This window comes from Eretmochelys imbricata, chromosome 8 (assembly GCF_965152235.1).
Source record: "Eretmochelys imbricata isolate rEreImb1 chromosome 8, rEreImb1.hap1, whole genome shotgun sequence".
Taxonomy (NCBI): Eukaryota; Metazoa; Chordata; order Testudines; family Cheloniidae; genus Eretmochelys; species Eretmochelys imbricata.
The window spans coordinates 20,074,483-20,099,440 of record NC_135579.1 but is presented as its reverse complement, the minus strand read 5'-3'; the positions used below and the strand labels follow the sequence as shown (position 1 = coordinate 20,099,440).

Genomic DNA, 24,958 nt, shown 5'->3' with positions numbered 1-24,958 from the left:
ACCAGCAGTTACAGAGCGCTGCCATATTCAAACATGGCTGCTCAAGGAGTACCTGCTTTCTTCAGTCCAAGATGGCCGTCCTGCTGGCAGCTAGCAGATGCGTGCCCCAATCCAAGATGGCCACCAAGCAGGGACGAGTGCCCACCACAAAGATGACTGTCGGAGTGGCACCTTCGTGCCCCTACCAAAAATGGCGGCCGCCCCTCCTTGCATCTCATGACGTCGCCAGGAAGAGACTTGTAAAGCCGGCGGGGGCGAGGCCTCCGCCTGAGGAGACGCGAGGGAGGCGGGGCAGGAGGTGTGTCCTCCCCCAAACCGGAAGTGCCGCGCTGCCTCCCTCCAGCTGGTTGTCATTTCGCTCAGCGGCTCTGTCCTGGGGAGACGGGACTCGGCAGCGGCCGGGCGGGGAGGGAGGTACCGGCTGCGGCAGCGAGCAGGAGGCGGCCGGGGACAAGAGATTCCGTAATATCCAGACTCGCCGATTACTGAAACGCCTCCCGACTCCTCGGAGCCGGTCTCGCGCCCCCCTCCCCCCGCGATAATCGATTGTTTTACATGAAGGGTAAGGGCAATCGCCTGCAGCTGCGAGGACGCGAAGCGAGGAAAGGACGCTTCGGAGCCGCCGCCGCAGGACCCCACCCCCCTGGTGACTCCAGCGGTCTCCCTCCCCTGCAGTATTAATCGATCGTGACCCTGTCCCGTAATCTGCGGGCGATTTGGGAGAGCCGGTTAAACACCTTCCATGGGGGAGAGAGGAGCCCGGCCCCTCGCCGCCTGCACCATCCCCTCCCCGCTGGAGGCGGCTGCTCTCCTGAGGTAAAATCCCTCCTGCCTTCCCAGACGCCAGGACTTGTGAGGGGGGGGCGGTGAGGGAGTACCCCATAGAGAACAGGGGCCTGGCGAGCTTAGCCTCCCTCCACCGGCCTCTTGTCCCCTGCCGCATGCCGTGTCCCTGAGGTAAAATCCACCCTCCCTTGCAGACAAGGGCTCCCGCAGCTGAAGGAAGCCTACCTAGCTCAGTAAAAGGAGGCGAGCCCAGTACCAGAAACCACCCTTCCAGAAGCAGCAGCAAGACACCACCCTCACCCTCCTCCTGCACAAGTCATTGCCTGCTCTACCCCCTCCCCCGAATGCTGAATGCAGATTTCTAAGATGAAACTCTTCTTCGGACAGCCAGGACTCATCTGAAGGACACACAAATAACTGATCGTAAATAGGAGGCCAGCCTGGCAAGCTCAGAAACCCAACCCAACAGGAGCAGCATCAAGAATCCACCCTTCTCCTGCACAGCTCACTTCCTTCTCATCTCCAGAATACTGACTTTCTGAGATAAAAATCTTACCCCTTCAATAAGCCAAGACTTCTCTAAAGGACACATACAAAATAGTATTTATTATTATTATTTATTATTAGAATACACAATAAAGGCTTCCCTAGCAGCAGCAGGGGAAAAAAGCCTCCTGCACAATTCACTCCCCCACTGAATGCTAAAATCCTGAGGTAAAATCTTCCCATATCCACAGCAAGGACTCTTTTGAACAGGAAACAAATATATATTAGATTATATAGAATTTATTAAATTATTCCAGACTTAAATTTCTTTCTTTTCTTTTTTCTTTTATTGCAGCCAAGAGGTGGAGGGACCAGGCGTCATTGTTTCTCTTTTCCTCTTAACTCATTTATGGCCGAGTCAAGGCTGCTGAGGAGGAAAAAAACAGGATAGTTAAAATCTCTTTATATCTGTCCCCAGAAGATTTTTCTCTTATTGATGTGCATTTCCTTTAGGAAAAGGAAGCCTCTTATTTTGCTAACCAAAGATTTATTTTTCTTTTCTTTCTAACCAGAGAAAGGAAACAAACATAAATTGACACATCTTAAATATTTAAAGAGATTTATCTTTGAAAGAACCAGAACTTATATCCAAATCAGAAATATCTAAGGAGTGTGTGGAGGAAAAAACTGGAATATCTAGATTAAAACAAGATATTTGCTAGTTCCTCTTTGGTGGAGGAGGAGAGAAACACTAAACATCGTTGTTGTTTTTTTACAGGAGAAAATCAAATCCTAAATATAATAAATGGGGGATTACGGGTTTGGAGTGTTAGTGCAAAACAACACTGGCAATAAGTCAGCTTTTCCAGTGAGATTTCACCCACATCTGCAGCCTCCACACCATCATCAAAATGCAGCCCCCAGCCCTGCTGCTTTTATAAATAATAACACAGCTGCCAATGGCAGTAGTGCTGGGTCAGCTTGGCTCTTTCCTGCTCCAGCTGCCCATAACATTCAGGATGAGATTCTGGGGTCAGAAAAATCTAAAACTCAGCAACAGGAAAAGCAAGAGTCTCTAGAAAAACAGCAGCTTTCCCCTAGTCAAAGTCAGGAAGCAGGCATGCTGCCTGAACCTGAGAAAGCTAAATCTGAGGAAAATCAGGGAGACAATTCTTCAGAGAATGGCAACGGGAAAGAGAAAATAAGAATAGAATCACCAGTGTTAACAGGATTTGATTATCAAGAGGCTTCAGGGCTAGGTACTTCAACTCAGCCCTTAACATCCACTGCATCTTCTCTGACTGGTTTTAGTAACTGGTCAGCAGCTATAGCTCCTTCTTCTTCTACAATAATCAATGAAGATGCCAGTTTTTTTCACCAGGGAGGGGTCCCTGCTGCCTCAGCTAATAATGGTGCTCTGCTATTTCAGAATTTTCCACATCATGTCAGCCCTGGCTTTGGAGGTAGCTTTTCCCCTCAGATTGGACCCCTCTCTCAACACCACCCTCATCACCCCCATTTTCAGCATCATCACAATCAGCATCAGCAACAAAGAAGATCGCCTGCAAGCCCTCATCCACCTCCATTTACACATAGAAATGCTGCTTTTAATCAACTGCCTCATTTGGCTAATAATCTTAACAAACCACCTTCTCCATGGAGCAGCTACCAAAGCCCATCACCTACACCATCTTCTTCATGGAGCCCCGGTGGCGGTGGATATGGTGGGTGGGGAGGGTCCCAAGGGCGAGACCACCGCAGGGGACTGAATGGAGGGATAACACCCCTGAACTCCATCTCACCCCTGAAGAAGAATTTTGCAAGTAATCATATCCAGTTGCAGAAGTATGCTAGGCCTAGCTCGGCCTTTGCTCCGAAATCTTGGATGGAAGATAGTTTGAACAGAGCCGACAACATATTTCCTTTTCAGGTGAGAGTCTACTCTGCTAATATAAATAGAAAAAATGATTTAATTTTTATAGAAACAATAAGGTTGGGGTTTTTTTGCGCAATATACTTCAGTTATCACACTTGCATGATTGAAAATGAATTTAAATTGAAATAAAGTGAACATGTCTAACTTGTAATTCACCCTGTGACATTTCAGTCTTCGTGATCTCTGAGCTGTGAATCATGTATTTTTTTCAATAGTGCTTGTCAGATAAATATCTATTTATAGCCCAGTGGGACATCTATTAAAGTTCAGTTCCATCGTGGTAATTAACATTACACACAGTAAGCAATAACAGTTGGTGAACAAATGTTTCTGCTTTTTAAAAATGTAACACAAAAAGGAGTGAAGAAATGAAATATTGCTTGACTTTAACATTTAAAGATTTTAACTATTTGGAAACGATATTGCACTGTATGTTGAGAACAAGCATTCAGTAATCCTTAAATCTGTCTCTGCCTTATGTTGCAAAGTAGTTCATGGATTTGCATTGTGACATGACTTGAATATTTTTGTAGATTAGTAATTTCATTGTACAGAAAAAAAAATCTGATTTTTTTTTTTATTTTTTTTTTTTGCAGTGAACTGCATAACATTTTTTTCCACCAGTAGTGGTAACATATATTGGTTATACAATATTAAATCTTTACTAAAAATAGATCTGGACTAGTCAGTTGTTGGCCTGCACTGTGCTACACCTTATACTGTCAGGAGGCAGGTTTTCTGACACTTCAAATTCATGAGAAACATACCTAGTTTGTTGAGGTTAAAATTAGCTATCTGATGTTGATCCAGATATACAGTGAACATTTGGATGGTAATAGTTTTCTCTCTATCTGACCACTAGTTATAGACCTAGCTTGGTAGCTTTCATATGTTTGAAAAAGACCTCATAAGGTGGATCCAAAACACAAGATTCTTTAATGTCTAGTGGCTTGTTTTTCAGGATCTTCAGACAAGGGCAAAAGTAAAGATTGCAAAATGATTGCAGTATTTCTAGCCATGGTGTAAGAAGCAGGGTGACCTACTTTTAAGTAATTTGGGGCTGGAAGATCAGTAGATTAGAAGAACCTCAGAACATTTGTCATGGTAACTACAACCCCAAAGAGATCTAAATATATTTTATAATGACCTTGTAGAATCAGAGGGAGGACCAATTCATTTCCCCTTGGTAAATTATTCAGTTTGTTTGGTTTACAGGGCCTTTGCAGCCTTCTGAAAACAGCAGCAGCTGCTGGTAATACCTTTCATTAAGGATTTCTTTTTACTGCAGAACCACTAGTAGTTTAAACATCAGGTAAAGTCCGCATAACCTTGGAATGCATAACAATAATAGATCTTAATTTTAAGAGTTGGAAATAATATAAAGAACTGGTGTCCAGTATAACAAATTCATATGCTCAGACCATTAGCAAAGGGACACAGCTGGAGTTGGTCTTTTTTCAGCCTCACTGCAGCAAGACTTGGCTTGCTGTTTAATTCATTCTGTACCCTGACACGTAGCTGATGTACAGAGTGACAGAATGAGATCAAGTGTGTCCTTGGTGCTGCATTTAAGGCCCAAATGTATATGTACTGATAGAAATGTGCTCCTTTTGGTATCAAGGAAATTAACAAAGCTAAGTGATTCCTGAGTGTGGCTTTTGTATTATGTTCTAAATCTCAAAATGTGTCATTTTTATCATGGCTAAATATAATTTCTACATAGCATACTGGTGTCTGTTTACATAAACAGTAAGATGAAGGTATACATGTCAAGACCATGTCTGACACTTCTTCATGCCAGGAAAAGGAAAGTGTTGGAGTGAAATGCTTTCCAGTCTGTTACTATCACTTATGTTCCCTGATGAACAAGAAAAGGACAGGGCAGGGCAGCAAAACAGGACTCCAGAATGCGGATCCAGAAAAGATGTTGATGATTTTCCAGACCATTTTGGGTAACTGCTTTTTATAACTTTTGTGGTGTGAAATCCTTAATACCTTTGTGATCATTTTAAAAAGTGACTTCAGTTCTGAGAACACTGGGGGGAGGGGGAAATTATATAAAATGTGTCCATAGGTGTTTGTTCTGCTGGAGGTAGGGTTCAGATTGTATTCTTGAAGCAAATCAGTCATGAGGATTTTTGCTTATGATGGAATACGTGTATGTAGTTGCACATATATGAAGTGTCCTTGTGGAGGCAATCATGTTTTGTCTGAGACTTTCATTACCGGAATCTTCTTAGATCCATATTTAGCATCCAAAAGCTACCTTTGTTGCTGAAACAGAATGGGGGTATTTGATTAACTGCCTGTTCCTGGTTCCCCCTTTCATTTAACATTTATTTTCTTATTTAAATCTGTTCATGAGTGTTGCCCTCATATTATGAGAATTAGTTTATTTAGAATGCAAGAGTATGGAAGAATGTGGGGTGGTTTTATTTATTTATTTTTTAGGAAAGGTATCTTTACTCAAAAGCTTAGTGAAATACAAAAGTACATATTGGAGCATATCTTGTGGCAGAGATCCTATAGCAGCCATATCTAAATGCTCATTTTTTTTGACAAGTGTTGCATATGTCTGTGTAAATAACTTACATGAACAAATGTTGATTTTGTTTCTGCTTCATGACTCGTAGTGATTTGCCATGAGACAAAAATCCCTAATTTTTGTAGATAAAAGTAGGGATCATTTTCGTTGTTGATTTGCTTGGTATTTTTATACCAGCGAAGGTAGCTCATTCAGTATTGTGGTGGCCATGTACAAATTGGTCTGGTGTTTGTGATGCTTAGTAATTCTATAGTACTGTTTGAGGGTCTCAGAGCATGACTGGGGAGTAGACAAGGTCCCGTTCTTACAGTTGGGGAATCCAAGGCACAGAAGGTGGAGTGACTTGCCCAAAATCAGCTGGTAGAGCAGTAAACAAAACCTAGATTTTTTTATTCCTCATCTTGTGCTTTTACAACCATACAAAGCTTCCTCTCAATTAAAGCAGTTAAATCTGTTTAAAAAATTAACTAATTCCTTATTTTTTTAGCTTTTCAGAATTACACTCTTACAAAAGATCTGTTTCAAAAGAGCAAAGCCACAAGTTGTCATCCTTCTTTGACCTCTCATTTGAAAAGTTGCTAGTTTTCAAAAGAATAAACTGTGCTCTTGAAAAAGGAAATGGTAGGTTCTTAGTTATAGTAGCCTTCCTTAGACATCTGATCAAATGAGCGGGTGGACCTACCTTGTAACGAGGAATTTTCAAAAAAACAATTGCTCCCCATTTTCCTCCCTGCGACACTGAAAGTTTAGTAGCTCCATGGGATGGTGAATTGTCAGTAATTGAACTGCACTGCAGCATTGTCCTCCAGATTGTATAGACCTTCCTCTTGCTACATACTTGCACTTTTAAAAAGACTGGAACACCCTGCTTGTTATGCAATATATAAATCTTGCTTTGATAGGCATTTCCAGGTTTCAAACTCTCATCTTCAAACGTGCGAGGATGTTTGTAGAATCAATCCTTGAAGGCACTAACAAGCTGAGCAATAGTGCTCAGCTTTCTGTAAAAAGTATTCAGACAAATTTCTGCATAGCTTCTTAGACTAGAACATGAAAATAAAAATTCAAATTGCCAGTTTCATAGAATTTTACATTTGTGGGCAGTTCACTGAATTCACTTGCTCAAAATGTTTTTTTTTTCCCTCCTCAGAGAGAGGCCTCCAGACATTTAACCCCATCCCCGTCTATGGAGGTTCTGTGCTAAAGGGGCTTTCTCTTCCCCAAGGTAGATGTGGAATGTTTGTGAAAACACATAACTACTGTAGTGTAAAATTAAAACTCCCTTCTGTAATGATCTGTTTGTACACAAAAATCCTGACTATATTGATTAGTGTATTAAAACAATCCCATTCATAAAGCATTTTAGAACTAAAAATATTCTCCGTTACATGCATTTGCCAGCCTTTCATCATACGGGAATCTTGCTAATGGTCTTTTCTTTGCTCACTTCAGGATTTTGATTTATATTTTCTTATTGTTCTGAAGGAGCCTCTTGAGAGACTGAGAGCTGGCTGTGTAAAATGATGAGGCAACCTGTTATTTTAGATTAAAATACATATATTTGGGTTTTTTAAATACCTGCTCACCCATTTTCTATAACTATATCCACTGCATAGTAACTAGTGTTTTGTATGCTATCCCCCTACTGATTTAGCTATTGGTCTGTGGAATTAAAAGCACTCTAATGTGGTATGACATACACAATTTAAGTACTGTGGAAGTTAACACTGTTCTTGTTTTATAAACTTACTACTGACGTTTGTAGTTAGGCTTCGGCCCTCCTGCATATTTCTGACCTCAGGGATTTTTTAAAAAGTGGGCCTTTGTTAAGAAGCTATTTGAATTATGTTTCCTAAGATTAAAAGAAGGAATCTTATTATTCATTTTGCTTTGAAAATGAATTGCATACACAACAGGGCAGCATAGAGCAGAGAACATCGAGTAGCGTACAGTAGTAGATGTATAAAGAGGTTTATGTACAGCAGAAGTGGGCTCAGGCATGTTATTTGAAATGTATAGACAGGACAGTAACTCTTCTTAATATTTAAAACTTTCAGTTTGACAGAGCATAAGAGCTTTTGTGGGAGTGAGCACTTTTGATTCACTTGAGTTTTCCAGCTTAGATTTTACTCTTCCTGGTGAAGCTATAAAAAATGACTAGGGCAGCATACAGCAACATCCGTTCAGGAAAAACCTGTTTATTCAGTGCCTTGTTAATTCAGCGGTTACTGGATTGGGAGTTGGAAGACACCACTTATGGGGAGGGTTGGGTGGGGTGTATATAGCCGCTGAGTTAAGCTTCATCATTCTACTTCAGAATGAAATAAAAATGTGGAATTCATGTCCAGTGCCTAAGGCTACCAAGACACTTGACTAAGTGTTAGGGACTCCTCGATATAGAGTTACTAGAAACTATAAAGGCAAACATAAAGAAATAAACAGGATTTGGTTTATAATAGTAAATATTTACTTTATAGCTATGACACCAGTTTTTTAAATTGCGGGAACTAAGACAAGTGTTCAGAAAGCTTCAAACATCCAAAGCACATACAGTGACTAGGAATTAGAGGTGATCTTTCTACAACTATAGTATGCAGCAATTCTGCAAAGGAAAGTTCTCCAAAGAACTAAACAATATATATTGAATAGAATTGATAGTCTCCAATTTTAAAAAAAGGAGTACTTGTGGCACCTTAGAGACTGACAAATTTATTTGAGCATAAGCTTTCGTGAGCTACAGCTCATTTCATCAGATGAGCTGTAGCTCACAAAAGCTTATGCTCAAATAAATGTTAGTCTCTAAGGTGCCACAAGTACTCCTTTTCTTCTTGCGAATACAGACTAACACGGCTGCTACTCTGAAACCTCCAGTTTTAAAGTATGATATATGCAATTATGCTTGCCCCATAAATACTGCTTAATCATCTTCAATAAATTGCTAAAATCAACAGTTTACTTTGCATCATTATAGATGCCTGACTCTTCAAAGAATTCACATTTTGTAATATTAGGCACAGCCTTTGCTACAAGCAAATTGTCACACCCAGGCAGGCTTTGATTTTATACTGTTTGGCTTTCATAGCATTGGCAGACTATGGTTGCGATTGCCTCATCTTGGGAAACATTGAATAGAAACTCTCAGTTTCTGGAGTCTTAATTGGTCAGGCGATACTGAAGGCATGGGTACAGATTAAATGTAGTTAGGCCTGTACTTCAGTGGTTGAATCCAGATCAACTGTCTGTGAAGCTCAGGAGAATTTAAATCTAAGGTTTTGGTTCAGGTCCATGCTGAACATTCTCTTCCATGCCATCAAGTTTTCATGTTCAACTTCCAGTGCATATAGTATCATAATATGTATAATACATAATTTATCCTAAGTGTTTTTATTCTGGAATGGGTCCCTTTGGACTTCAAGTAGGGAAGAAGATGGATCTTATGGAATCTGAATTGTGTGGTTTCCTACTTATAAGCATCTCCATTTTAAATGTTGTCCTTACATAGCACCTGTCGACCACAGATCCCAAAGTATTTAAAATATTCTTTACAGATCGATGTGGGGAGAACACGGGGCACAGAGGTTAAGTGACTTGTGCAAATTCACATGAGTCAGTGGCAGAGTTGAGACTAGAATCCGGGAGTTCATCTCTCAGTCCTTAGCCACTAGATCATATTATCATGGCTATTGTATGTATTTTGAAATTATTTCTAGGCAGCATGAAGGAAACAGACAAGCAATTCCATTTCTTTTTTAGAGTGATTTGGCCAGACCTTTGCATAAAGTTCACTGGTGTAGAATATCAGCTCTATATTAATTGGGTGTGGGCTGCTAAATATTACCTTTATATAGTTAGTCTTCTAAGCAATGCTGTTTTTATATAAATTCCACCATTTCTTACAGCATGTAAATGTTGTTAATATCTTAAAAGCAGCCTCTTGTATTGGAGCTATAATTTGATTCTCATTAGGATCTTGTTTCTCAAAGTCCTTTTTTGCCAAAGGTAAATGTGCTTGCTCTTTGAGCCCTCTTACAAAGCAAAAGGTCAGATACCCTAATACAAACTCCTGAAGTGCAAAATTCTTCTTCTGATCAAATTAGGTAAGTAATATCAGCCACCAGAAAACTTATTTTGTTATACCTATATAGACATTTTACTTTCTTTTGGGTGATCATTATCCCTATATCCCTTCTTTCTCATTCATATATTTATTACACACAGATCACTGGTATGACTCCGTTGGGGCCACTGTCACTCAGTGAATTGAGCCATTTAGAAAACACCACGCTGTGGGATGAATCCCCCTCCCCACTGAATGCTTGAAAGAGGGACTGCACTCATTTTTGCTGGGTACAGCATAGTGAAAATTCATATGCTTCACAAAGACCAACTTTTCCCCATATTTGGTTACTGAGTTAAAAATCAGAGCTTAATATTTACATGTTATAGCAGTAATGTTGAAGCAGTATTAAATGTGTAGTCACAGGTCTCTGGCAAGATGGCCACCAGTGCTAGTCTCAAATGTTAATTTTTATCATTTTCAGATAAAGTACTTCTTTGTTTGCTGACCACCATGTAAACTTTTAGAACACTGCACTGAGCAAAACTGGTGCAGTTTCTTTTCTTTTTAAATAATTCAGGATCAAATATCTTACATGAATAGAGAAATTCTACTAAAAAGAAAAATGTGTTCATGGTGCTTGTCTCTCTTCAGGCCATTGTACTATTATGATACTTAGCCTTTCAATTTGTTAATGGACCTCTCTGCACAGTGAACCAAATTTGCTGATTTAAACACTGCAAGCTCACTGAAATTGATGAGGTTTCAGGGTAGTCAGTGCAGATTTAGGTCTGTGTTCAGGAATCTGGGAGCCCTGTGGTATCTGTTCTTTTCAGAATAGGCACCATCTAGAATTGATTGACTAAACAAAGTACTGGGATTATCCAGAAGTTCCAAAAAGTAAGTAAGTAAATAAAACATTTGCTGTATCCACTTCAGGGATAGATCTGCTTTTCTGGTTTTATGCATTGTTGCTACCATCTGGGTTCAAAGTGCTAGGGGTATTTCTAGGCTAGTCTATCCTACCCAGTGTAAATAGTACATAATACAGGGTGGACAAAATGCTCATAATTATGCAAACTGGTGAATGACATGCTGCGTTTTGAATGTCTTACAGGTGATTGAGAAGCCGTGCTGAAAGGGAATTGCAGTTAAATAGCACTCAGGAAACATGGGTTGCTGTTGTGAGTGTGTCATGGTATAAATAGGGACATAGTCTGCTGAAATTCTGTAATTGGAAAATAGCATCAGATGTCATGAAATAAAGTGTGTACTAGGCTTGCCACCATAGTAACTGAACAACTTAGAAAGATTAGGATAACTAGAATAGACTGTTGGTCTAGCTTCTACTCTTTCACTAATAAGTGGTGCTTTGTGGAAGGGACATGATGCTAAGATGCATTTTAACTTGGTTTCTGGCCTTTTAACAAATGCCCTCAATAGGCAGGGACCCTGAGGAGCAACTTTTTTCAAATGTCCCAGTACCAAGACTTGTGTTTTCCCAGGATTGAGGCTGAGGCAACTCAGCGCCTCAAGCTGACTAGGCCATTAGGCATTCCCTGAGGCCTGAGAAGAAACTTGCTTATCAGTTGTATATTGAGAATGCTCTAGAATTGTTTAGAAACCTCATCAAGACATATGACTGAATGTGGCAGATAGGGGCCTCTTGGTATTCAGCATTTTGTATCACCCGGAGTCTTCCATCATCTTGGTATGTCTGGAACCACGAGAGGGTGGAGAGGATGAGGCTCTGAATGTTTTAGAATGGTCTGCACCCTTCCATTGTGAATGATCCATTAATGGTGGCTACCAATGGGAACACAGCCACATAACTTTATTTGGTAATCAAGATGAGCATGGTTTAGAACTGTAGGTGAAGAACCTTGGGAAACTGAGCTTATAAGACATGGGTATCCTCATTAGAAATTCATGCATCATAAAGGGGGAGAATAAATGGGGCATGTAATTAAAAATGGAACAAGTAGAAAGTGAGCAGGCTCAGGGAAAATTTCCATTAAAAAATCTAGTTGTCCCTTTGAGGGAATTTCCAGTTTATTCCACCTTTCTTCTCCCTTATATATGTTTAAATACTGCCTCTATTCTGAATGCCAAACACTGCCCCCTCCACCTCACATCCAACTGATGAATGCTAATCCCTCTCTGTGACATTCATTAATATAACTTAATCTCAGCACAACACTAAAAATTTAGGGGAGAGAAGTTATTTTGGGGCCGACCCTACAGTTTGTTGGCAGCATTGCATACAAAATAACATACAGAGGCTGCCTGGCAGTATTCTTCCCATTAAATGTTTGCCAGATAACTGAGATGTCACTGACAGCGTGGCAGCTGAAGGGTCTGCAAGCTTCTGAAATTCCATGCTCCCCCTGTTGTGAGATAGGAGCAGTGGCAGATGCATACAAGTTGGAGTTTCCAGCTGCTTCAATATTGGTGAGGCTGAGTTCTAGATCTATTGCTAACAAGAGATTCAAAGCACAAAATAAGGTACAGAACAGAAAGAAATACATAGTGAGAAATGTTGAGAGATTGGAAAGTGCTACAATATCATTAAAAACCATCCCCCACCCCCTAATAAAATAAAATAAAATAAACAGTCCTGAATGGAAGCAATACAGATACTGAAAATTTAGGGATAATGTCTGTCTTTATTCATTTCTGACTTGCATGGATTATACCTATTCCCATTAAAGTCAATTAAGATAAGGAACACCTTTTTACCTATGTAAACTATTCAAATTGATTTCATTGAAATTTAAGGCTTATCTACACTTACAGTGCTGCAGTGGCACAACCTCACCAGTGCAGCTGCACTGCTGTAGTGCTTAGTGAAGATGCTATCTATGTCGATGGGAAAGCTTTTCCTGTTGGCGTAGGTACTCGATATCACCGAGAGGGAGAAGAGCTGGGAGAAGCCCTCCTGATGACACGGTGCTGTCTACACCAGGAGTTAGGTCAATATAACTCTGTCACTCACGGGTGTGGATTTTCTACACCTTTGAGTGATGTAGTTCTACCAACATAAGTTAGTAGTACAGACTAGGGCTTGGAGTTATTAGAATTATAACTAGACTTTGAAATTGATAGGAACCATGGACAAAAATATCAGATCAAGAAACTAAAAGAACCAGTGAAGAAAGAAACAAGTAGGAGAAGAAACAAATGTGAAGCTGGAGGAAAAAAGGTATAAGGAACCAAATGTTCCTAAACTAGTATTTTTTGGTAGATATGTATGCTCTTTTGTCATACAGGTTAGTGAGAAATAAACACTGAAAAGATGAGGCAGAAACACAGCAAGTTGAATTTTGGCCATATTAGTATGGTAAATGTTTCTGCCCTGTCAGTGACCGGAGTACAGCTACCTTCACCTTTCTGCCAGACTTTCTCTAAGGATCGTCTACATGCTACTGTAACGAGCTCCCTCTGGAGAGGGGTACTTGAACCATTCTGTGGCAGGAACGCACAAGGTTGTGGGTTTTTTGTTTTTTTTTTTTTAAAGGGGAAGTGAAAAATAAATTCTCAGTTAAAATTACTATTTTGTTTTTGGTAGGAATGTGACTTACTAAATAGGAATTAGGCTAGGACACCAGAGCCAACCACTTCTACTCTTAAAATACCACGGAGTATTTAATGACCACAAATGGCCATGACCAGTTTCTCATTTAAAGATTGACTCTTCGGCAATACAGTGCCCAGCCAGAATGGCAGCAGTATTTCAATACTGAAGCAAATGAAAGTATCAGTTATTGAATATACAGCACCATTTTATGCAGGGTTTTTTAACTTCTCATCCAAATACTGAGCAAATCTGGCTCTACTTACCTTGCAAAAGTTTAGCTTCACATCTAGATGTAGAGAGAAACTAAACCCCACATTGGTGGGTAATAATTGATATAGTTGTATACAAGTTCACTCTAATCTCCTATCTACAGTTGCTTGTAACTTTCCTTGTTTTCTTATGGGCAGAAACTTTCCACACTTGGTCTTGGTTTCAAGGTGAATCTCTCTTGGAAAATGAACAAAATAGAACACCTGGGATTAGAGGTGGTCTCCTTTAAATTAAATGCAATGTCTGTTAATAATAGTTTAACAAAATTCTACTTGCCTGTTTCCCTGGGAGGGGGTAGTTTGGGGAAACTATTTTGGGTGGATGACTAAATTATTTCATCATGGGGCAAAATATGTTGTGCCTGGACTAGTGAACACTTGTAATTTTGCAAGACTGTATTATTGAAACATGAAAGTTAAATATAGACACTAAAGTCAAGAAACTGAGAACCATAACGCTTGGCCAAAGTGTTTGGTGTTGGTTTGTAAACCTACTACTACATTAATGCAATACATTACTTTTAACTTGGATAACCAGATAGGTGGCTTTGATAGACATATGTGAACTTTGATTTGCTCTTCAGTTGAGCATTGGCTGTTTTAGTCAAGAAAGGGTGACCTATGAAATATGCTAAAGGGTGACACTAAGGAGAAATCCTTGGTAAATTTACTTCAAATGGATCCAGATGATGTGATGGTAATGTATACAAGTCACCTTTTGTGTCTAAAGTTTGTCTAGTGCTTTGTTTTTAAGTGTTTGTTTAAAATTGCAAAGTTCTGGGTCTAAAGAGTGAAATTTTAAAGTACAAAATGTTAACTTTTTACCAAAAAACTAGGCTGTTTGGCACCAATATTTGCAGTAAATGAAATTCCGTGAACTTCAATTTTAATTGTGCAGACACCAAAATGACTGATAACTGTATAGCATTGGATTAACATACATTGTATTGTAATGGCATAGTTTAAACTGGTAAGTGCTTTCCTTAACAAGGATGCTTTCCTGAACTGGAGCCTTAAATTGCAATTTGTTTCATTACTTTAAACAGGATTTATTTGAGGGTGCAGAGTATTAAACTAGGCAAATAAAGTTTTGGAGTAGTTCAGCCTCCAGACTTCAGCTGGCTTGAAAACTTCAGTGGAAACTAAATTGATGAAAAAGGAAAACAAACTTTTGTGTGTCATTTGTTTTTCCATTTTCCAGCCAACTCTAAAATATACCTGAACACTCCTATTTTATGTTACTTTTCTTTCTTAAAACAAACATAAAGCAACCCAAATTTTCTTGGCCTCTTAACAGTATCAGTTCTGACTGAATTTCTGTGGCTGGCAAAATAAATGCTCAATGTCAATACGATAAACATATTGTCTTTTTTTTTAAAGAGAGATTGCTTTGCAGTGAGCTTTAATACAGGATATCTCATTTTAATTGTTTTAAAAACTACTTATTGCAATGAGGCTTTCTAAGGAGTAAAACTGTAGTTTCATTTGTTTTCAGATATTTTGTTCGTGGTGTTACTAATGCAAAACTGAAGCTTCTGATACGAATTTACTGTTACTCAGTAAAAGCCCAAGAGTCCTGTAGTTTTACTTTAAATATAATTTCATTGTATATGTTTAATTCTGATCTAATAACCTAGAGTGGAGTAGAAGCTTCTGCATATTTGAGGTAGCATTGGATAGCATTTTGTTGTCTAAACTGGCTTTGTTTGTGTTTACTTGCAGGATCGCGCAAGAACTTTTGACATGCATTCATTAGAGAACTCGCTGATTGACATCATGAGAGCTGAAAATGATTCACTGAAAGGTAAATTTAGAAGGCGACTGTTTCCTGCAGTAAATAATTAGGATGATGTGCTTGGGCAGGATACAAAATTTGTGTTTTGTTTGAACAACTAAGGTATCATTTGAATATTGCATGCTGGTCAACTCATCTAGGCCTCATTTTCCTGCTCCATCAAGAGACGAAGGTATCAATGCACATGAACACCGGTGTGTGTCTAATGTCTTGATCAAGGACGCTATGAAATGGAAGCACAAGGCATTCTTTTTTGTAATAAGTGGCTTGAATTGTTGAATTTTTTTAAACATGCAGCATGTAAAAATTAAATTCCTAGTTTCTGGAATCTTATTCAGATAGGTAAAACATACCTACCTACTTGACAGTGTTTTCCCTCTTCAGCCACATATGCTGTCTTCTGTCTCTGCAAAAATAAGTCTTCGGTACTTATTTAACTAACCCAGTGTCTAATATGAGTACTAAGCTGTTTCATCACAACTTTGTCTCAAGTAGTCTTTCCCTTGATTATGCCACACACTTGTGTAATTATGTCCGTTTCCCTTTTGAATTACAAGGTTCTCCTGATGCAGTACTTTCTCCAGAGTAAAGATTGAACAGGCTTGTGCTGTCCCTTAGGAATGAGAAATCCTTAAATATATAGGAGTGGTATATTTTGCCAGTGAAAGATTTAAAAAGAAATGAGTTTTAAGCTCCCCATGAAAGTGTTCTGAGAATTTCGACTAAAGAAACAACTGTCTTCTGAAAATGCTTTTAATACACATTAATATATTGCTTAATAAAAGCAGCACATGCTATAAAACCCTGAAGTTTAGTTTATTGCAGGTCAGTGCTAAACACTAATCTTACAATTTCAGTCTCAGGGTTACAGTTGTCTGACTACTCTTATTTATCCACTTCAAGGTTTATGCTCATTTTTGTTGTTGACCTGAGGCCACTAAAACAGATTTATGGTAGTCTTTAAAAATAAATTTCCCCTAACACCAAGGTTTGTGTTATTAATGAAAGTGATTTGCTTTTTAATAGTACTTCTCCTCTAGTACAATCCCAAAGTACTTAACAGATGTATACTAAAAGTTCATGCATCCAGATCTGGGGTGAAATGCAGCTGCATGACAATTTAGTGCAGGAAATAACTTTCCAACTGAAACTACAATGGAGTTCTAAGTAGGCAAAACTCCCACTGAGTTTAAAAATGAAAACAAAAAAGTTTCCCTGTGGGGAGAAGGGTACCAGTGCCATTGGCTCTTTAATAGGGTTGCCAGTTTTGGTTGGATGTATTCCTGGAGGTTTCATTACATGACAAAATCTTCAATTAAAGATTAATCTTCAATTCCTGGAGACTCCAGGACAACCCTTGAGGTTTGCTACTCTTTAATAACAGCAAGTTGTAAAGGCTTTGTTTTTTGTTTTTGTTTTTTACCCCCACATGCCATCAGAGCGCAGTACGCTGTGTATACCGTAGCATCATAATGGAGCCTTAGTTCAGTATTAAGTCAAGTGTCCCACTTAAATTGAGTACCTGGAATACGCTTGGAGGCCTTTCATCCAGCTATTAGGCGGGCCCAATCCAATTTTTAGCTGATTAAATCTGACACGCTCACAGTGATGTGGCTGCAGACCAAACGAACCTTTTAAGGGAAATTTAGTTTTCTAACAAAGTAAGGTTGCTATATTGTCATGTTCAGTAATTAAGGGTAGTTTTGTACAGTACTGTGATTGGTTTAACTGCTCTGAAAAAGTCCTTTGGTTTTCAAATGGTTCTTTACTTTAAAGTGAAAAGTGTTCAAAGAGTGGAATAAATGTCAGCAAAGAATAGTGTATATTTCTGATGCATACTAATTCTTGCTTGAGCTTGATTTGTTAATCCCCAGTGCACAATCATCTATATTTGGTCTAAAGCGCCGTGTATTGTTGCGTAATCAGAACACAGCAACATCAATCAGATATTGTTCTGGGAAATTTTCTGCTGTATTTTCGTGAGGTGCTTGACCTATATTGACACGTTACTCTAAACTATAATATTCTTTTTTGATGTTTTACGGTTAATAGCCCTAAAAATATACTTACCTTGACAATGCTTCCATTTTAAATTTCTTGCCATAAGTACTCCATTTTAAAGTAGTATTTCCTGGGCTACATTTTTAAGTTACTTACATGAAACTTGTGGTACATAAATCCCTGTTCTCTACTATTATAGCTTAGCAGGCTTGTGCAGTGGTTTATTTGCTGTAGGATTTTAAGGAGTGTGCCTTTTAAAAAAGAATTAGCTTGACTATGTTTAAAAGAATTAGCAGAAGGTAAGAATCTTAAAATATGATGAGTTGTGGTTGTCATTTTAGTCTTGCTGTCCTATTTTAATACCTGCAGTTATATAAGTTGATCCATAAAAATAGTTACGCAGTTTGTTTTATATGGGTTACTTTTCATGGGCAGTGTTTTTCAACTAATTTGGATTGTCCGTCTATGTGAAGTGATGGAAGTTCCATTGCTTGAGACTTTAAAAATAGACTGGACAGAGCAGTAGAAAACATACTGTAGGAAACAATCTGGGATTGGCAGGGAGTTGGGCCAGGTGATCTAATAGGTCTTGTTGCTCACTTCTGACTCTTTTTGATCAAATTTAATAAGGACTTAAGTGTCAGTATTCTAAGTCAGGTTACTTCTTCCTTTCATAGCACAATGCACTCCAGAAATAAGGAAAAATATTAAAATACACCAAGTGAGCCTTTTAAAGTCTTCAGACCAATTCAGAACTGAGGGGGAAAGATGTTTAGGGATTGGGAATCATAGTTTTGGGACCATTGTCTCTTAAGGCTTTGACGAAAACCCCTGAATGTTTAAGTGATGGCCTGACTTAATATTGGGATTGTAATATTGATAATATTGTACAGAACAGTGGTAGTTTTGGTTTTGAAGTCTACAGCATAACAATCAGTAAAACTAAACAAAATCTATTCTCTCTCTGACTACTTACTGATCAAGTCTTATATTTATTAATCTTGGGTTTCTTTATGAATAAGTGTAACAGTTGTTCTTGGATTGCTTGCAATAATAAGCGTACAAACAAGGCAATGTTTTCTGTTTTTGTTGTTTTTTGGGTGGGGTGGATCCTCGAGAAGCATTTTGAAAATAGCATTGATTCACTATTAAATTCAGTGTTAAAATCCTGATGAGATTTTGTAAAACGTGATAAAGAATATTTTTATTTGTGGCTGTTTCATTTTTTCTACCCTTGAATCCTATCCCCATTTCCTTTCCTGAACAGCTGCCATTTCAGTATGTTATTTTTATCCACGACAGTGAGCGTGCTGACTTCTGCATAGCCAATGACAATCTGCAGAAGCCTTTCCCTAGAGACTAATTGCATCTTCTTTATATTGTACTCGGCCTTCAGCTGAGCCGGAGATCCAGAGACTGATTTTTGAATCTGGGTCTTCCAGATTGCAGTTTGAGCATTGGTGTAACACGAGATGGCTGACTAAATATTTCCTTCTTTCATCTAGAATGAAATGTCTTTAAATGCTGTGTAGTGGCAGACTTGCTGCTTTAGTGACTGTCCTGTACCTCTGTTCTTTCCAGGCTATGGGACTGGCGCTTATTGCCTGGAAGTGGTGCAAAGTGAAAGGGATTAAAGAAGTAGGCTGGCGCACATGCTTCCAGCACTGCAAAGCACTATTGTAAAAGAGTCCGTCTAGAAAAAGCCAAAGAAAAATATGTAAATCAGCTCTAAAGCTGCATGAGAGATACATGGGAAAAATTAGGCCGAAGATGGGTAGGGTGAGAAAAAGCTAGGCTTTGGAGTGAAAGAGTAAACTAAAATTGAAAAGGATTGGGCGCATGGGGGCAGGCGGGGAGGTAGATGTGAAGATGGTGTGCACATTGCCTGAAAATTGGAGAGGGGGGAGGCAACCTGATGAAAATGAAATTCAAAGACCTGATGTTTCTCAAAATGGATTACTTTGAGTTAAAGGCTACATGCAGTGATATTTCTAGAACAATCAGCCTCTTCAAGTCCTGAAAAACTACTAGATTTTTAAAAATGGGTGACGGTCCACAATGATCCTATGGAAAAGATGTTTGTGTCAAAGAGTTGGAATGACTTGTACAGAGATTTTTCTGAATGCTTGGGAAGGAAGAAATTAACTGGCGTTTTCTTGTGCAGTGTTTGGAATGTGGTTTGTTTTTGAGACATCCTATTTGGTTCCGCAAATATATGCTCAGATAATTGGTGACACAAAGAGTCATGTGTCAATGATTGCACAATGGTCCTAATCCTGGTTGAGGCCTATAGATGCCGTGGTAATGTAAATAACTAATAATAGTAATAATAATAATAATAATGGCCAGATAAGTGAGTGACCATGCATAATCAGTAAAAAAAAACAAAACAAAAAAAAACCCCTGAGGTTTGATTTTTGTTAGCATCCTAAAGGGGTCTACAAAAACAGAAGTATACATATTTTTATGCTGAGCAGGGATGTTAAACTTAATAGCCAAAAACACCTCCTCCTTTCCTCTCTTGCTTTACTTTGGGAGTGCTACACAGTACCCTACTGGGATCCTGAGTGAATGCAGACCCATGTGACCTGCACTCAATATAGCTTTATAATCAGTGAAGCCTTTTGTATTATATATTAGGTTGGGTGAAAGAGCGGCACAAAGCCTGTCAATTTTTGATCCAATCTGTGCACCCCCTTCTCTGAGCAATTTATAGAAAAAAAAGATCATTACTCATTTGAACCTTAAATACATAAAACTTAATATGAAATGGTGAAAAACTAACTGCCTCTTCCCCTCATTGTGTTGTACACTGGCCCAGTTTGTCCTAACCATAATTAGGAAGTACTTGTGAGTTATGCATTAAATGACTTCAGCCTGTAGTCACTGGTGGTCAGCCTGCAAATTCACTTTGTCACAGTAAAAATGAAGAACCCATGGGATTTCTGAGTTAATTGATAATATAAATTAGATTACAAGTGAATTATTCACTTTTTTAAAAAGGAAGTGAACATAATACCTGTAAGTTAGGGTCTAATAGACAAGTTAAGAAACAGGCTAGACCTGACACTGGTTTCTCCTCACCATGACTCTGCCAGTCCTGACCTGGGAACAAAGGATTCCAGTCCTAAAATTGTCCATTGCAAATGGATTAGGATACTGCTCCCAGACTCTTCATTTGTGACAGTCAAGGATTTTTATTCTTGCCAAATGTTGCTAAGGTACTAACTCATCATTTGACCTAGTCCTTGAATTATTTACAAGCCTTTATTTTAAATCCCTTTAGCTATTTCTAGTTTACAACATGTTTATTTCTACATGTGTATATATTATATGTATGTATATATAAAATGCAGTGTTTCCTATACCTGTATGTTGGTTCTCCCCAATCTCTCCTGTATATCTTTTTGGCTCTTTCCCAGAGCCTTCAATTTAAAAATAGCTAAATTATAATCTCTTAAGAATCGTTTTGTTCGGTTTTTAACAAAATGAAATAAACAGAGACACTAACAGAAATCAAGGCCACGCTGGAGGTTTGGTTTTAAACTAATAAAGGAAAAGTAATGACCAATCATCAGGTCTTGGCTTTCATGATTCTTATGCCTATTATCGGGCCAATTTTTGACCACTCTTCCATTTAAAAAACAAACCCTGAATCACCTTAGATTGTGATCATTTCACTTTTTTAAATATGGAAGAACTCAAAATTCATAGCAAGCAGGAAGAACAGAGCAGAAACGTGAAAGAAATAATGTTGGTACTGTGGTAAATGAAAAACTAAAATGGACAGCGCAAGGACTTTTGCTTCTTGACGCTGGTTTAATATATTGATTGTTCCTGGTCCTCCTTTGAGCCTGGCAGTCACATGGGTATGACCCATATATAAACTGCCCTAAGACTTAGAAATCAAGAGGGAATTTGTTTTGAGTTCCTAAACAGATCTGAGATGAACTTCTTAGGGCATTTTTGCAGGGGGGGGAAAAAGGAGTAGGATAACCAAACCCAGCTCCAAATTTTGCAGTTTGGCCTAATTTCGAATTATTGTAGATTAAAAAAATGGAAAGACTGATGATGGCAAGTGAACTTTTGTCTTGATGTAGCTAGTTGTCACAGAATTTGGTCTCAATTTGAACTCGGGGTAGATATGCATTGAAGAGATACTTAGCATGGTGTACCATATGTAGGAAAAAATAGAAATGGCATTGTTATTAATAGTTTTAGCAAGAAAAAATTGGTTAAGAATCAGATCAGCTCTGGAAAAATATGCATGAGGTGGGTGAAGCTCACTGGTTTACATTTAAAAACTAAAATAACGAAAAAAACAAAAACAAAAAACCCACTCACACTTTGAGCCTAAAGTGTGTAAAATCATTAAAATGCCCTAAAATTTCTATGAAGAAATAAACTGAAAGATTACTTGGGCTTGCCTGCTTGTCTTTCTGGAACCTGCTCAATCTCCTGAACTGGCTGGATGATACCAAGTACTGTGAACTGCAGTTGAGAGCACATATTTTAATTCCAGAAAGAATTGGAATAGCTTGTATAAGTGTTACAGTACCCTGAAATACAGTTTGTTCGAAAGCAAAGGGTTTTGTGTGTGTGGTGGTGGGGATGGGAGGGGACAAAGACTTGGTGGGGAGTGTAGGAAGGAAGAAAATCATCTTGACTCCCCCAGCAGTTACTGCTGTTATGGTATGTCCCAAATACTTGTTTCTTTCTGTGCCTGTTCTGTTGTGTTTGTGTTGCTGCTATTTTCTTAAGTGCCTGTAATACAAGAATCAGTCCTAATTTGCGTATGAAGATTGTACAGCACAAGGTAACTTCTCTCTTGGGGGGGCAGGAAGAGGGTGTACTTATGGGGTTGTGGTATCCCATGCAGTCACTGCATGCTTAATAATGAAACTGCAAATGTAACATTAGCCAGCTCTCTCTGGCTTGCTTTAAAGCTGCTGCCTACTCAGAAGATTCCTGTTGGAACGTGGGTGGGGGCGCACAGGTTGGCTTGTATGTGTAGTGAATAGCTCACTGTAACACTATTTAAAGCACATCCCTTTTTGAAGTCCTTTTTTAAAGGTGATAATTTGTTTTGTACTTCCTGGTGGCATACTGGATTGTTATCATGTTAGTTTATGTAATGTAAACCTTAGTAAAAATGGAGGAGCTTTTAAAAATGGCTGGAGTCTTGAAGTCACGTGCAAGCCCCATGATTTTTTTGATTATTATTTTTTTTTTTTTTTGCATAATGTAAATCTCACTCATAACACACATGCAAAACTGGTATCTCTCACTAAACTATAAAACATACAGGAGATTAGAGAGAGGAGGTGGGTGAGGTAACATATCTTATTGGATCAACTTCTGTTGGTGAAAGAGACAGGTTTTTAAGTTTACACAAAGCTCTTCTTCAGGTCAGGAGAATAGTTTAAAGGGTCATCTTCCCCATATTCTAATTCAGGACTGGAAAAAAAAACATTTAAGGTTAAAATTGATCTCTAATTTATATAGTGATTACTTTTGTTTAGTGCCAGCACAGAATGAGACATTTGTCTCCAAAGAAAACAGGGCCAAATTCTGCTCTCATTTATAATAATATAACTGTGGAGTCAGTGGAGTTAATTTACACCAATGTAGACTCAGAGTTAACTCAGAAATTGTCTGTTAGTCTAAAATATAGCCTGTGTGGACGAGAAGACAAGATGCTCTGGGAGAGCACCATAGGGACTGACCTAGGTCAAGACTTGTCAGAAGTGACAGTGATTTTGAGTGCCTAACTTGAGACAACATATAGGGGCCGAATTTCAGAAAATGGTGAGCCTCAACCTCTGAAGATCAGGCTCCTTCATGGAATCTCAGATTAGGCACCAGATATTGAGTTAGGTTTTTATAAGGCTAGCCATCACAGTGGTATCTGAGCCTCCTTTCCACAGTGTCACTGCGTGATCCCATGGCCACTGTAAAAAAAAAAACCAAAGGAATTTGGCATTTAAGATGTTACCTTTTGAGTAAAATTGTTTTGTATTTCGCAGCCATAATGAATCAGAATCATAACAAATTCAAATTAACAGACTGAAAATATAAGAGTTAAATTTTGGTTAATGTTTAGAAACACTATAGTAATTATAAGATGTAAATTGCCTTTTATGCTAAGTTGATTCCTGACTGTTCTTCGATGCTTAAAATACAGTTTTTGAGGCACAGTAGATCACTTAGGATGAAGTATTTATCTGATCATGTAATTAAAGACTGCATCATAATGCATTTGTGCAAGGGGGGGGCAAATTACAGTTGCATGGGCAACTATAAATGTGCGCTTCCTTACTTTTGAATTCTTAACTTTGCAACCTAAATAATGTTTTTTTAAATACATTTCCTAGGATTTTAAAAAGAAAGCAGGTATCAGTAGTTTGGAAACAGAGGTGATGTGTTTTGAGAACCTATGCCTGTGATATTTGTCAGGGGATAACTGACTAAAATCAGTGCTTGTTGAGATGCTTATATTTCCTACAAGGTCTCTTCTCTGCCGAAGTGAAAGAATAAACAAACTTATGCATTAGTGCAGGTACAATTATCAGGTCACTTTTTGTTGTGTTTTGACTCATGATTTGAGAACTCTGATATCTGCTTTAGAAATTTAACCGTTTTATTGATATTGGGGTCTGTTTAATTACACAAATGCTTACAAACCAATACCATTCATTTAATTTAAAAAGAAAATAATGTATACCTTGATGAACCTGGCCAGTATTCCACTTCTTAAAAGCTAACAGAATGTATACAGTTAAAAAGATGGCAGCAGATTTTGCCATTGGTTTATGGCTATACTTTTTATCTCTATAGTATAAACTAATTCTGATAGCACTCGTAGATCATATAAATATAACTTCAGTATTGGGTGATCTGTGTTTATATGCAAAGGAGTTACTATTCAGCAGACTGAAATTTTACATGTGGTTCATTTATTTATGATCTCTTGTCATTTTAAGATTCCAGAAAATTGAAATCTAGAATTTGAACATGTGTAGTGCCAAACTTAATTTTTTAGCCATTGAGGACATTAGCTATAAAGCTACGATAATAATTTTTAATTAGGTGAATATGAACATGCTGTTTAAATTTTAAATGACATATTAAGAAATAGGTATCATCCTAGCGTGGTTTGTTTCATTGTTTGTGGAATACAAGTTGATTAGCAGTTTTATTAAATCTGTATGATATGCTGTATTTTATTAAATCTACCACCGATGGCTTGACCTCCAGATGTGTGGAGCACCCGCATCTCCAGTTGAAGCCAGTGAGAGTTGCAGATGCTCAGCACCTTTGTAAAGTAGACCACAGAAATATGGAGACAAATTCACTTTGGCTTATAACCTTGAAATTCCACTGACAATAATGAGGCCATGTAGGTATCTGTAAGAGTAATTTGGTCCTTGGAACATGTGGAATTTTCATGATCAAATAAGTTAAGATATTTAAGTTGGGTATAAAATCTTTTCCCAGTAACATCTA

The 24,958-nt window shown here is 38.3% G+C and overlaps 1 protein-coding gene across 3 annotated transcripts in view; it reads left to right on the top strand.

Moving 5' to 3' along the window:
- Window positions 1-343: 343 nt before the first annotated feature.
- Window positions 344-24,958, top strand: part of CPEB4 (cytoplasmic polyadenylation element binding protein 4) — a 57,716-nt gene continuing 33,101 nt past the window's right edge. Inside the window, exons 1-3 of one of the 3 annotated variants that reach the window (XM_077823625.1) lie at window positions 344-816; window positions 1,628-3,202; window positions 15,379-15,460. In XM_077823625.1, the coding sequence (XP_077679751.1) occupies window positions 2,078-3,202; window positions 15,379-15,460 (1,207 nt within the window). In that variant the 5' untranslated portion in view covers window positions 344-816; window positions 1,628-2,077. Of the gene's footprint in view, window positions 3,203-15,378; window positions 15,461-24,958 lie in introns of all 3 variants that reach the window. The other 2 variants (XM_077823624.1, XM_077823623.1) reach the window with 2 other exon arrangements.